The 15,801-nt window shown below is 44.5% G+C and overlaps 1 protein-coding gene across 1 annotated transcript in view; it reads left to right on the top strand.

The window, feature by feature from the left end:
- cdk18 (cyclin dependent kinase 18) overlaps window positions 1-14,620 on the top strand; it is a gene marked incomplete at both ends in the record, with an annotated part of 37,376 nt that extends 22,756 nt beyond the window's left edge. The window contains 11 exons of the mRNA XM_083660572.1: window positions 2,529-2,643; window positions 4,608-4,702; window positions 4,875-4,937; window positions 5,246-5,369; window positions 6,130-6,250; window positions 7,810-7,907; window positions 8,032-8,137; window positions 8,251-8,293; window positions 9,244-9,334; window positions 12,574-12,651; window positions 14,586-14,620. Of these exons, the coding sequence (XP_083516698.1) occupies window positions 2,529-2,643; window positions 4,608-4,702; window positions 4,875-4,937; window positions 5,246-5,369; window positions 6,130-6,250; window positions 7,810-7,907; window positions 8,032-8,137; window positions 8,251-8,293; window positions 9,244-9,334; window positions 12,574-12,651; window positions 14,586-14,620 (969 nt within the window). The remainder of the gene's footprint in view (window positions 1-2,528; window positions 2,644-4,607; window positions 4,703-4,874; window positions 4,938-5,245; window positions 5,370-6,129; window positions 6,251-7,809; window positions 7,908-8,031; window positions 8,138-8,250; window positions 8,294-9,243; window positions 9,335-12,573; window positions 12,652-14,585) is intronic.
- Window positions 14,621-15,801: the final 1,181 nt, after the last annotated feature.

A 15,801-nucleotide genomic window follows, 5' to 3' on the forward strand; every position in this document is an offset into this window, starting at 1 on the left:
AACCCTGCACCCAGTCTTCATTTGACTTAGCGGGAGACTGTGAGTCAGTCAACCCTCCATTCTGCAGACATAGGATCCTGTCAAAACAAGCACAGGCACACACAGCGTGGCTTCAGGCTCTGCTTCTGCCTAAATGAGACAAAAGATGGCCACATGTCGTACGGGGTGCGTTCTCTTCAATCAGTTCTTACCCACATGTCGTACGGGGTGCGTTCTCTTGAATCAGTTCTTACCCCCATGTCGTACGGGGTGCGTTCTCTTGAATCAGTTCTTACCCACATGTCGTACGGGGTGCGTTCTCTTGAATCAGTTCTTACCCACATGTCGTACGGGGTGCGTTCTCTTGAATCAGTTCTTACCCACATGTTGTACGGGGTGCGTTCTCTTGAATCTGTTCTTACGCACATGTCGTACGGTGTGCGTTCTCTTGAATCAGTTCTTACCCACATGTTGTACGGGGTGCGTTCTCTTGAATCTGTTCTTACGCACATGTCGTACAGGGTGCGTTCTCTTGAATCAGTTCAATCAGTTCTTACCCACATGTCGTACGGGGTGCGTTCTCTTGAATCAGTTCTTAGCCCCATGTTGTGCGAGTTCTCTTGAATCAGTTCTTTGCAGCTTAACGAGAGAGAGAGAGAGAGAAAGAACTTTCACACCATCTGGAGGACACGTAGGATGACAATGTGGCAGAGAGCTGTCAGGGGGCTGTAGAGCAGGGATGTCAGAGATATGGCCCAGGTTTCATCCGGCCCGCGAGATGTTTTGGATTTTTTTTATTTTTTTTATTATTATTATTAAATTCGCACCCCATTATCATGAACTACGTGTGGCTAATAAGCAAGCTAAGAGTTCATTCATAAGTCAATTAACCTGCACTACAAGGAAGTATGTCAGTAGGTCATCAGGTGTAAACAAAGCCGCCATGATGCCACGCTGGAATTGAATCGCGCATTCGGCTACCTACAGTACCAAAAAACAAAGGAATCAACAAGATGCTGTCGAAAAAGAGAAAGGTTGACACGGAATGCAGGCAGTTTCAAGAGAAATGGAAAGAGCAGTATTTCTTTTGTGAAGTGAATGGGTAAATGAGTCGAATTGATTTTAGTAAAAAAAAAAAATCCGGCCCCCATGAGGTCTCAGTTGAACAAATCCGGCCCTCTACCTAATATGAGTCTGACACCCCTGCTGTAGAGCATGAAGCAGTCAATTGTCAGTAATGCACTAATGACCCACAGCACTTATCTGAGAGCATTTATTGCCCTTAGGGGTTGGCGGCGGTGTTAGTCTCTCAGCAGCAGCCACAGAAATAGCAATGATGATGGTTGTAAAAAGAACTGCTTTTATAGTCAATTACTATCAACTGTGGCTAGCCAAGCTCACCCTCTCCCTGGTCCAGGGGCGGACTGGGATCATAATTCAGGCCGGGCATTAGATACCAAGCAGGCCAGGCCGATACGGGCCGACGCGCGTGCTGGCTTCCGAAGGGTGGCGACGAAAAATTTGGGGCGTTTGAAGCTCAATTTGGGCCGTTTGAAGCCCAATTTGGGCCGTTTGAAGCCAGATTTGGGCCGTTTGAAGCCCTATTTGGGTCGTTTAAAGCCAGATTTGGGCCGTTTGAAGCCCTATTTGGGTCATTTAAAGCCAGATTTGGGCCGTTTGAAGCCCGATTTGGGCCGTTTGAAGCCCAATTTGGGCCAAGTCCAATTTTACAATGAGATGCACCCACTTTAAACCTGATTAAAGTAATAAAACCACTAGTAAACCAGTAGGCGGCGCCTGGCCTGCTGTTCAGTGAGTGGCCTGGCCTGGCCTGCAAAAAAAAAAAAAAAAAAAAAAAATTTTTTTTTTTTGGCAGGCCAGGCCAGGCCAGGCCACCGGGCATTTGCCCGACGTGCCCGATTATGCAGTCCGCCACTGCCCTGGTCTGGAGGGTAATAGGTTATACTCAATGGGACTACAGCAATCTGATTGCAGAGAGATGACATGGATGTTTTCATTATCAAAGCTCCACTGTTCCCTATCTGCTTGTTGAAGTTGGCCACTTACGCTCCATTCCCGTGTTCTTTTTTTCAGGAGAAGCTACGTGCCCAACAGGCAAATGTTGGTTGGAGTCTTTAGTTTGCACCTATCTTACAGTATACTTATTTGATTCAACTATATCATGATCAAGAAAGAATGTGTGCAGTAGTAATGCAATATGCAGGGTAAATGGATTAAGGTTTCTACAATGGCGGTATACAATAGGGTTCAATCACACACACACACACACACACACACACACACACACACACACACACACACACACACACACACACCTTTCTCTTTAAATTCTGTGATTGTTTTGTGACTGTTTTCTATACACAGTAGCTCTGTCTTCTAGATGTGACCACTGTGCTGCATACTTGCACTAAGGCAAATTCTGCATTTGTAATCTGATTACTTACTGTGGCTACTAAAGTGAAGCTTGAATCTTGAATATGGGCACTTGAAGGCTAATAGCCTACTGGTGTTATTTTGTGCGTGTTTAGGGGACGTACGCCACAGTGTTCAAAGGGCGGAGCAAACTGACGGAGAACGTGGTGGCGCTCAAGGAGATTCGGCTGGAGCACGATGAGGGAGCCCCCTGCACCGCTATCAGAGAGGGTACACACCCCCACACACACCCCCAGACACACACACACACACACACACACACACACACACACACACACACACACACACACACACCCAGACACACACACACGCCCAGACACACACCCCCACACACCCCCAGACACACACACACCCCCATACACACACACACCCCCAGACACACACACACACACACACACACCATACACACACCCCCAGACACACACACACCCCCACACACCCCCAGACACACACACACACCCCATACACACACCCCCAGACACACACACACCCCATACACACACAGGCACGCATTATCCTTATCAGTTATCTTCCTATTTTTAATGTTGTCTCGTTACACTGGTTTTGAAAGGCACTTTATTATAAATAAAATGTACTTACTTGGGCGCGCACACACACACACACACACACACACACACACACACACACACACACACACACACACACACACCTGAGGAAGTCCTGCAGCTCTGGGGAGTGTAACAGTGCTGCCCTCCAGTGGAAAGTAATTCTAGAGCTAAGGGCCATCCATTCCTGCACAGCACTTTCCTCACCTCTTAAACTTAAACGGTTGCTGTGGAGACGGGGAGAAATTAGGGATGCACAGTTATATCATCGCTATCGGCTGATAAGTGCTTTAAAATGGAATATCGATATGATTGATAAAATGATATTATGCATCAATTATGCCCAAATGCTCCATTTAAGTAGAATGAATCTCACAGTTTTGTTTGAAAGGAAATATTACATAAAGAAATCTCAGCGCCTACTCTCGCGCCTTGAACCCGCCCACAACTCCCATTTGGCTTCATGCCTCGCGGCTTCACGGCTTCAGCGTCACGCTTGGAAATTCGGCGTCAGGCGCTTCGGCGCGGCGTGAGCGTGGCTTCGGCACGGCGTCAGCGTGGCGCGCGCGCGGGTGGTGTGAACGGCTTCGCCTGTTAACAAGGACGCCGAAATGAAACTTGTGGGTACAGCGTAGGTTGAGCCTTGCTTCGGCATCCTGTGTGAGCGAGGGCTTAGGCTATATAACCAAAGTTGAAGTAATTTTCTTATTTTGCCCAGTGAATGTGTACATTTTGAAAAGCATCTCACTATTATATAATAAAGCACATACATGTCCAGAACAGTGGGGTACGGTGGTGCAGTGGTAAGCGCTGTCGCCTCACAGCTCGAAGGTCCTGGGTTCGATTCTCACCTGGGATGCTGTGGGCGCTGGAGTTGTGACCCCCCTTATATCTTCAGTGCCTACTGCCCAGGTGGGCTATCTCGTCGAAAGGGCCTTTCTGTGTGGAGTTTGCATGTTCTCCCCGTACCCCCCAGGGGGGTTCCTCCGTACATAACCCCCAACTAAAAACATGCACAAATCGTCATCCGACCAGTGACGACAACATCTGAAGTTGGTCCAATGATGGTCCAATGAAGGTCCCCGGGCGCTGGAAAGAAATAGCGACCACTGCTCCTGGCCTGACCCCTGGAGGAAAGGACAAGCCTGGATGGGTCAAATGCAGAGGACATATTTCACCGGCCACTGTCAGCATGAGTGTGTGTAGTGGCCGCATGCATGTGTTGAAGTGTTCGTGTGACAATAAAGACGGACTGCCGTCTGAAATCGTGTTTTTTTTTTTAATCGTGTGCTAGGACTGAGCGTGCGAAGCACACGATGTTTCTAGTTGTATTTATGTCTGCATCTGCCACAATAAGAGTAGGCATAATAATGTGTTAATTCCACTACCGGAGAAACTAGGTGTTCTCTGAAATTAGGTGGGAGGAAAACGCACACTATCGGTATCGGCATTGGCAATTCGACTAAAAGATTTGGAAAATATTGGGATATCAGATATCGGCAAAAGATCCAATGCGTAGAAATACATTACAAATACATTTGGGGGTACTGGTACACGGAGGGAGCAGCCCGACTTCACATCATGCCTCTTGTCTTCCTGTCTGCCCAGTGTCTCTGCTGAAGAACCTCAAGCACGCCAACATTGTCACGCTGCACGACATCATCCACACAGAGCGCTGCCTCACGCTGGTGTTTGAGTATCTGGTGAGTAGATCCACACCTCACGCTCCCTCACGCTGCTGTTTGAGTATCTGGTATCTGGTGAGTAGGATGAGGATCTACGACCGATGAGGAGAACGACCCTCCATGACATGAGTGTGGCTGGCGTGCATATGGACAGATGTGACATCAACACCTGCCTGCTTGTGTTTCCCAGGACAGTGACCTCAAACAGTACCTGGACAACTGTGGCAACCTCATGAGCATGTACAACGTCAAGGTGAGGATTCTTCATGGTCGTCAGAGGTCAGAGACATTTTTCAGACTAGGGTTGCACATTTCGGGGGAGAGACTTGTGTAGGCGGAGGCCAGTTCTGTTGATTTGTCAATAGGTTGATAAAGGTCATAGATGTGCCCTTTAAGTTACCTTAAATTTGTAACTTTTTGTGTACTTACTACTCTCATTTTTGAAAGCAAACTCTTCGAAAATGTACCAAATATTGACATTGTCATCAGTCGTCCTCAGTAGCGTTGTCATCACCACACATCACCACACAGTGCTAACTCTTTGATCTGGGTCCACCACAGATCTTCATGTTCCAGCTGCTGCGTGGTCTGTCTTACTGTCACAAGAGGAAGATCCTCCACAGAGACCTGAAGCCGCAGAACCTGCTCATCAACGACAAGGGAGAGCTCAAACTGGCTGACTTTGGTAGGAACACACGCACATACACACTCGTGTGCGCGCACGCACACACACGCGCACACACACACACGCACACACACACACACACACACGCGTGCACACACACACACAGGGTAGTGCTGTGGTGATAAAGACATGACATACAATAGCATGCCTCCTGCCAAGGTTGCTTTCCAATTATATTTGACTGCCACTTGGAGATCTGCCCCATATTGTTTTCGCACCTTCCTTACTGTAACCTAGCAACAGTGCCCCTTTGTCTGAATCTTCTCATTTTTGCGGTGCTGGATGTGGGCAGATAGCCAGACCAGTATTTCAGGACAATTTATGGATACATTTTTTTATGGATTTAAAGCAGAGCAGATGAGATGATACTGCCGTGATAACAATTACACAAAGCAGTCAAAGATGGGAAAAGTACACACATTCTTTACTTAGTACAGTAACAAAGTATTGGAACTTAGTTACTTCCCATCTCTGGTAGTAGTAGTAGTAGTAGTGTTATTTATTATTATTAGTAGTACCGGTAGTAATATTAGTATTATTAGCATTTGTATTATTTTTCATGTTATTATAGGTGCTGTATCAGAGGCTTCTTCACCCAGCCAAACATAAAGTTTTATATGTTATGTAATTTTATTTTGGCATGAAAATAGTCATATTTAAATATACTGAATATTGGCACAAAGGCAGATTCAATCCAAAATGATCAGTTTGGTGCTTGAAAAGCTCATGGCCATCAAACCCTGACTCTTGTGTTGTCCAGGTCTGGCGAGGGCCAAGTCTGTCCCCACTAAGACCTACTCCAATGAGGTGGTGACTCTGTGGTATCGCCCCCCTGATGTGCTGCTGGGCTCCACAGAGTACTCCACACCCATCGACATGTGGTGAGTAAGCACAATATGGATATTTCTCCATCTCTACACAATCGGCAAGACAGTAGGGACGGGGTCATGCGATGATATATCGAAATTCTATATATCAGAATGCATTATACATATCGTGGGGCAGGAAAATGAATGGTGATCAGCTCCACTTTATTCTGCTGCACTAGTCACAAATGAGACGGTTGATTATCACAATTTCACAAACTCTCCATCCAAATGATATTATTTACACTTTGTAATGACATTTTTAAGTTGTTTACATTCTAGCAGCCAGTGGCATCGCTAGAAAGATTTGTGGTTCAGAAATTAACATAATTCTGCGCAGTCAGATTCATTGAGCTTTTATATATTACACTAGGCAGCTACGGGGCTAAATATGGCTATTCCCATCCAGCAACACAATGACTGGCTTTTCATCAGCTCACCTAGCTCCATATCCTCTCATGAGACCACATGATGTCTGTTCAATACCGCTAGAACAATGTGCCGACTCGGACCATACATGACTGTGATCAGCGCTCTTTGAAGTGTGTGTGTGTGTGTGTGTGTGTGTGTGTGTGTGTGTGTGTGTGTGTGTGTGTGTGCGCGCGTGTGTGTGTGTGCGTGTGTGTATGTGTGTGTGTGTGCGTGTGCGTGTGCGTGTGTGGTGTGTGTGTGTGCGTGCGTGCGTGTGTGTGTGTGAGAGAGAGAGAAGCCATTTTCACACATGCGTACAGGAAAATTACCTGTAAATCAATATCGGCCATTTCCCGGAATTTCCCTTCACACCTGAGCGCTCGCATGTGTGAATATAGTCGTCAAATAGCCTGTATGTTGGGGGGCGGGGGGGGGGGGGCTTATTTTGGGGGTCAGCAAAACTCCGATGGTGAAATAAGTTCGCTTGTCACACAATAAATCACACTCGTTTGACTTAAGAGGGCATGTAAGTTGTATCCTTCACATTCGCTAACCAGTCTTTGAACTGAAATCTTTGAAGAAGTTTGGATCCGTGTCTGAGAGAAATAGCCTGGCTGGTTCGATGTTTATCCGTTCACCTGCGTCGCGTTGAAGCACTTTTTACAGACTGGCTTCGTTTGATGTGTCCGGGGGTCTTGCCTTCGCTGTCAGCAACGTAAGCAAAATACTTCCACATTTCGCTTCGTGCATCTGCTTACAAGCGTTGGGCGGCTTGCAAGACTCTCAGAACAAGCCTTTGCCATTTTCGCTGTCTGTGTCCCTGTCGGGCTGGACTGAAGGACTCTGGCCAGAGTGCGAGCAGAGAGGGGAGGGGGGGGAGCACGCCCACACATGAAGCAGCCATACCGCTCTCATGACAACCTAGAAACTGGTGAAAAGTCCGCGATGACGGGGTCGCGCTTATACCGGAAAACAACTTTCACACTCCAAGGCATTAGACCGTTTTCCGGTCATTTAACAGTAAAAAGCGCATGTGTGAAAACGGCTAGAGAGAGAGAGAGAGTGCATGAGTGTCTAGCCTATTAAATAGTGCCTACTCAATATTGGAGGACTCTTTCCCTATTCCTCCTCCTTGCGTTATCGTTCCCTCCCTCCTCTTAAAGGGGCGTGGGCTGCATCCTGTTTGAGATGGCCACAGGGCGGCCCATGTTTCCTGGGGCCACTGTGAAGGAGGAGCTACACCTGGTCTTCAGACTCATGGGTAAGACGCTCGCACCCATCTGTTCTAAAAATATACATACCACCAGCCCAGAATCTACTATGATATAGTATACTATATATAAGCGAGAAAGACCTACCGCAGCTTTCTTTCTTTCTTCTCCCAGGGACTCCAACAGAGGACACTTGGCCAGGTATCAGCAGTAACGATGAGTTTAGGTCCTACCTGTTTCCTCAGTACAGGTCTCAAGCACTCATCAACCATGTGCCCAGGTAACGCCGGACCATACAACCACAACATCAACAACACTGGCCAATAGGAATGCAATAGGAATGTCGTTTTCTCTCTCCATCCTGCCCTCAACTTCCTACCTTGTGTCCTTCAGGTTGGACATGGAGGGGATTGACCTGCTGTCTGCTCTACTGCTGGTAAGAGACAAGACGCCACACAGCAGCCTTCACCTGACTGGTATTAACTACTGACAGTACTGACCTCAGACACCACACAGCAGCCTTCACCTGACTGGTATTAACTACTGACAGTACTGACCTCAGACACCACACAGCAGCCTTCACCTGACTGGTATTAACTACTGACAGTACTGAGCTCAGACACCACACAGCAGCCTTCACCTGACTGGTATTAACTACTGACAGTACTGACCTCAGACACCACACAGCAGCCTTCACCTGACTGGTATTAACTACTGACAGTACTGACCTCAGACACCACACAACAGCCTTCGCCTGACTGGTATTAACTACTGACAGTACTGACCTCAGACACCACACAGCAGCCTTCACCTGACTGGTATTAACTACTGACAGTACTGACCTCAGACACCACACAGCAGCCTTCACCTGACTGGTATTAACTACTGACAGTACTGAGCTCAGACACCACACAGCAGCCTTCACCTGACTGGTATTAACTACTGACAGTACTGACCTCAGACACCACACAGCAGCCTTCACCTGACTGGTATTAACTACTGACAGTACTGACCTCAGACACCACACAGCAGCCTTCGCCTGACTGGTATTAACTACTGACAGTACTGACCTCAGACACCACACAGCAGCCTTCACCTGACTGGTATTAACTACTGACAGTACTGACCTCAGACACCACACAGCAGCCTTCACCTGACTGGTATTAACTACTGACAGTACTGACCTCAGACACCACACAGCAGCCTTCACCTGACTGGTATTAACTACTGACAGTACTGACCTCAGACACCACACAGCAGCCTTCACCTGACTGGTATTAACTACTGACAGTACTGACCTCAGACACCACACAGCAGCCTTCACCTGACTGGTATTAACTACTGACAGTACTGACCTCAGACTGTGGCTTTGTATTGTGATTGCAGTACGATACCCGGAGCAGAATGTCCTCTGAAGCATCTTTACGACACCCCTACTTCCTGACCCTGGGGGACAACATACACAGTTTGGCAGACAGTAAGACACACACACGCACGCACGCGCGCACACACACACACACACACACACACACACACACACACACACACACACACACACACACACACACACACACTTATGCACACACAAGCCTAGCACACCCTCTGATGGCCATATTAGAGGTCTGCAGCTCTTGGCTGTGGACAGTGATTGCATTTCTAAAGGAACATACAACGTTGCTCTCTCAACATGACTGAATAGACAGGGTTAATTTGTGTACTGTTTTTGACTGGGAGCAGATCACATCATCTGATCGATGTTCTCTTTAGAGTCAGCTTGTTAGTAACCTGGATCTGGTCAAGCTAAACATCACTGTCTTGGTTTAAATAAGGGTTTTCAAAGTCTGAGACTGTGGGCCTTCCCCCGGACGAAGCTTGGAAAAAGGAGCCTGCCTCGCTTGTTTCCTGGATGCCTATGGGATCATGATTATGTTATTTGATCGCATAGACACTCAACAATTGAGCCAAGATAGCCTGATATTGCTGTTTGACGTACCTCAGACTACACCAAATACATAGAAAGGTCTGTCGTCTGACTCTGGGAAAGTAGGAAAACTGTCAAACTACTCTATCTCTGAACTATCTCTTTAAAGGAGGACTTACCCCCTAGATATGTATCAGAACAGTGATTTGAAAATACCTATGGAAAAAACCAAGAAATGACATATACTCTTGTCTATACTAAACTCTTTGGCTGTCCTCAGCTCAAGAATTTTTTTTGGAAATCGACGCCATTACAGTTTGCCCACCGCCTCGAAAATAATTTATTTGAGAGGGGCAATATCTTTATAAATATCAACAACTAGCCAACGCTGGTAGCCTGTATGGAAACAGTGTTGCTCAAAATGGTTGAAAGTTATATCAATTTGGTAATTCAGTGGCGAACTAGAAATTTAATTATTTTTCTCCATGTGTATATGTGGCGTCTGTATCTATCGATAAGAGCATAGTGACACGAGGCTTGTTTACCGCAGCACACCGCACAATAGGACAAACCCCCCGCTCTGGGGTGACACAATGCGAGATTTCTCCACGTCATTCCCTCGTCCAACTTGCCAATGAAGTCCCTTTTTAATTTTAGTTTGGCGGCTTTTCGTGATTCTTGTTAAAAGTTGTGCAAAAGTTTTCCTCTCAGCGCAGTTGCAGGCTGTGTTCTCCGCCTCCCTCCTCCCAGACCCTGGCTGGCGAAACAGGCTCCTGCATGGGACCAGGAGGATTCAGTCTGTCCAAACTCAATACCGATCTAATATCTCAGTATGAGATGCAGGGAAATATATTTTAGTAGCCGATGTGTTTAGAGCAGCGTTGTCACGTTGTCACGTCGTAGTATAGCGTTATATTTTACATATGCGCTAAACTGCGATGAGATTTGTTTGCGGAAATGTCAGACTGTGCTCTCTCTGCTCTGAGCACAGAGAGCAAGCAGGCAGAGGGGGAGAGAGAGAGAGAGAGAGAGATCGGCTCCCTACAAGCAGCAGAGTGAGTGAGAGAGAGAGAGAGAGGGATCTGCATGGGGAAAGTGGGAGAGAGATATGATGCTGCTGCTAAGTGCACTGGCTGCGCTATAGGCTACACTCTCCATTCACAAACTGCACTGGTCTCTGTGACCGCGATGGCGCTCCAAGGATTAAATTATTATTACTCTCTTGCCTTTCATGACACAACTTTAAAACGTAGATAGATAGTAAAAAACACATATTTATGAAAAGTCATGGACAGGCAGGGTCATATCTTTTATTGAAATAGAGTTACATGCATTGAAAATATCAAAACGGTCCCACTGACCACAGTGGCGGTTCTAGTGTTAACAGGTCAAGTGACACAAACGTCCAATGAGCTGTGTGTATTGTAGCTACTAGCACCATATTGGTAGGAAAATGCTTGTGACATCATGGGAATAGGCTTGGAGTTGTGAGGAGTCGAAAGGGTACAGGGGGAGTAGTGGAGTAACTATCTTGAAATCCCATAGTCTTTGGGGACAACCTGACGTCAGATTGTACCAAATCTCCCATTCATTTGCGGGCAAAAAAAAAAGCAGTGTTCCACCCTTAGAGGGCGCTTATGCCAGTTATGCTGCTGAAAAATGATACAAATGGCAGAATGGCAACAGTTTGGTCACAAATGTGGAAATTTTGACCAGCATTCTTCACACATCACCCCCAAAGTCATATATATTGGTTAAAAGCTGAAAAAAAGTGTTTTGGAGGTAAGTTCTCCTTTAACCCAATCACACATATTTATGCTGAGATCTCCTTTTAATAAGTAATGTCATATTTTTTTCCACTTCCCTTTACTGAGCTTTGAAAATCCCTGGTTTAAATACATGTGAATTAACAATGGATTTCTCTAAAGTAGCTTAGTGGCTAGTAAGGATGCTAGCTCAGAAAACCAGAAAGCCAACTGATTTAACTGTTTTGGAGTAGAAACAGGCAAAAAAAAGACATGGAAACAAATCCACATTGTCAGACCATAACATGAATAACATAACATGAATATATGACGCAATAATTTTTTTTATTATTTTTTTTATACATATCTCTCCTTTTGTAGACCTCTTGTTAGATTTAGCCTGTAAGCAGTTCTCCATTGGACCATCAAAGATGGTGCCAGTTGTGTTTGCAAGGAGATTCTCTCTGGTCGATGCTAGAATGCATCAGCCGGAGGAGGTTGGGTTTAGGCATGAAGAGTGACGATTGGTTAAGGTTAGGGTAAAATTAGTGTCCTCTAGTAAGAGAGTGGCGTCAGCGGAGGACCAAAATGCAAGAATCATTAGCCAATGAACAGCCAGGAATGGGTCTCGCGCTACTTTTGCATGCTAAAATAAAGCAGATAATGTACAAATTGATTCATTTCAAGGGATGAAAAACCCTTTCAAAGTACAACACTGTCTATTTTGATGCAACTCGACAGTGCTGCTTTTTTTACTGAAGAGTTCCACTTTCTACTTCCTGGAAAAAAACTGGTCCATTGGAGTGAATGGAGATGTCGGAACTCTTCTATTATACGGCTCTGGGTAAAATATCAGGCCAAGCCAATCAGAGGCAGAGTCGTCCCTCCAGGCAATCCATTCTAGCACCAAGCATTCTTTCTGGAAAAAAAGTGCAAAGCCTCTATGTCTATAAGTTGAAGGCAGCACCCACTAGAAAGAAGAAGAAACTAACACAATGGGTTGCAGAAATGACTGTCCTGATGTTCTTCTATTCTTCTATCATGTTTTAGCGGCCTCAGTGTTTTCCCTCAGAGAGATCCAGCTCCAGAAGGACCCAGGCCACCGCAGCTCAGTGTTCCAGCCTCCAGGTGCTGTACCTTCCACACACTCTCACAATGTAACAGCTCAGTATTCCAGCCTCCAGGTGCTGTACCTTCCACACACTCTCACAATGTAACAGCTCAGTGTTCCAGCCTCCAGGTGCTGTACCTTCCACACACTCTCACAATGTAACAGCTCAGTGTTCCAGCCTCCAGGTGCTGTACCTTCCACACACTCTCACAATGTAACAGTAACAAGGTGGACGTCCATTCACTTTCATCGCATGCAACTCAACTAATTCAAAATATAAAGTGAAACCATTGCATGCATATATATATTATATATACCGTATATATATATATATATATAGATAGATAGATAGATAGATAGATAGATAGATAGATATAGATATATATAGATATAGATATAGATATAGATATACATTATTTAGATATATTTATATAGAAATATATATACGGTATATTATATAAATATCAATATAAATAAATACATAAATACATATATATAATGTACTTTTTTAAATCATTTTTCACCTATTTCATGATGGATTATGTCATATGTTGGTATATTTTCATATCATAGGTATACATATTTTTCAGTAATTGTATTATTTTATTTTGTGCTCTTTTTTGCACACCATTGGCATGCTATAGTTCTCTTTTTCCTACTTTTCATTCATACATTTTTACTTAAAATGTAAGGCATGAACACACACACACACACACACACACACACACACACACACACAATTTGATGTTCGTTTGCTGGGAAGTAATCGTACAATATTTGACTGTTAAACGGTTTGGTGAATTATGCTAACTCATATTTGCTATTTACCCCCTTTTTTTTTTAATAATTTTTGTATTTGCTGTATCCTGTTACTATTTGCTGCTGCATTATCCCCTGAAACTTGAATGATCCCCATGGGATAGAAGGCTGTAATCCATAAACAGATTTGTTACAGATGACAATAGAACAAATCCAAGCCTCAAGATAATACAACAGGCAATTACAACAAGAGAATGTATTGAGAGAACAGATAAAGAGAGAAAGAACACTCACAAGCAAATGTGCATGTGTGTATCATAGAAGGCTACATTATTGGGTATTACATATACATACAGAAATATTTCCAGATATAAAATACAGGCTGTACACAACATTAATTTTCAGTTATTTCATTATTAGGCTATTAGATTTTTCAATGTGGGGATTTGGAAGAAAATCCACTTCCCAAAGTGGCTGATAAATGAAACAGAATTAAGCCCTACCATGGTTTAATCCTTGCTACAACAATTGCAATATTTGACAGTGATTGCAAACAGACTTAGTCAACCAGCGGGGCTTTGCAAGGAGCCGTCATGCTGAGTTTGTTTACTCTGATGACACAAGTCATAGTAATTCCACCGAGACAAGTCTCCGTGGAATTGAACAGAAAATGAATGCAAATAAGGCGCTGTCTACCCATTCAATACAGAAATATTCTCATGTAAATAGATCTCGCTAACACTTCATTTAAGGCATGGACACACACACACACACACACACACACACACATACACAATCAAACAATTTGATGTACGTTTGCTGGGAGATAATCGTACAATATCTGACTCAAAGCTTCGTTCACATTGAACGATAAATAACCAATATCTGGAAATATATCTGTATAAGCCTTTGCTTATTATCCTCTTTTTTATATTTATACATATACTGTACATATATACAGTACATTCTTTCATATATACATATTTAAAATAGACACTTTACACCACACTTATTGTATATATTTAATGCAAAATGTTGTAAATGTTTGAATGCACCCATTCCTCGTTTGTTTTAACTTGTGCATACCTTTTTTCCGTGTGTGAATACTTTGGGAGCAATGCAAATGTGTACACATACTTGGCCAATAAAGCTGATTGTGATTGTGATTAATTATAATGTCTCTCTCATTTAGGTCGAGGAAAGAACCGCAGGCAAAGCATCTTCTAGAGGACGGAGAGAGGGAGAGCAGAGATACAGAGAAGAGGAGTGGTCTGTGTGCAGAGTCAGACCACAGTGCAGAGGCCATCACAACTCAACATATTCACTAGCATGCTCGCCTAAGTGCACGCACATGCATGTGTACACACACACACACACACACACACACACACACACACACACACACACACACACACACACACACACACACACACACAGTCCCACAGTCCCACAGTCCCACACTGGATACCATGCACTATAGACAAAAATACTGACTAAAACTGCCCTGCAACTGTCTGTACACGTCACATACAACCTGCTTCACATACTGTAGTATACCACCAGAACCATTAGCGCCCTGGCCATATCTACTGTACCTTCTATAGAGGCTTTGCAGTTGAGTCAAAAATCTACTAGCAAACATATCTGGTGCCATCATGAAAGTCCATTGGAGAATCAAACATGTCTGGTGCCCATGACCAACCTTTCTACATTCTAGGTTTTGTGGTGTTATGTGAATCTGTTTGGTAGTTGTGTGATTGGCCACACCGCCTTTTGGCCAGTGGGCATGAAGAATTAATCAGTTGTAAGTTGGCCCATGACATACTTTTCTACAAAGTGTTGTGCAAATATGTAACACATTTTGTGAGATATCCTGACAGAGAGACAAACATGACCTCCCAGGAGGGAACAGGCCAGAACATGATCTGAGAAAACATATCTGAAAAAGATTGGTCCAGCCCATTCTGCTAAAAGTGAAAAGGGAAATGATCTAATAATTAAGGTAGATTAGTTTCCAAATGAAAGTGACTGTGACACAGTATGAGACATCTACATTCGTACACACATAGAATACACAAACAAATATAGATGGGTTTGGTTCATGGTTAAAGAGTCATTCATTCATTCATCTCCTCCGAGTCCAGCATCTAGTCCTGATGCTGTGTTAAAAAGCTTTTCTCCATGTTTCCTCACCACTCATTCACAAACTCATCTGTACTCCCCACTTCCTGTTTCACATGGAAATGACGTCAGGCAGGCCCGCCCTCCAGGAAGGCCAGCCAATAGGCAACAGCCCAAACGCACGACACGCGCAAGTCCTTAGCCCATCTCTCCAAAATTTCACCCGTGATTGATAGTAACCCATGACTGACATAACCATAAAGCAACAACGTCCCACTGACTGCTAA

Source organism: Poromitra crassiceps (genome assembly GCF_964638095.1).
Source record: "Poromitra crassiceps genome assembly, chromosome: 25".
Taxonomy (NCBI): domain Eukaryota; kingdom Metazoa; phylum Chordata; class Actinopteri; order Beryciformes; family Melamphaidae; genus Poromitra; species Poromitra crassiceps.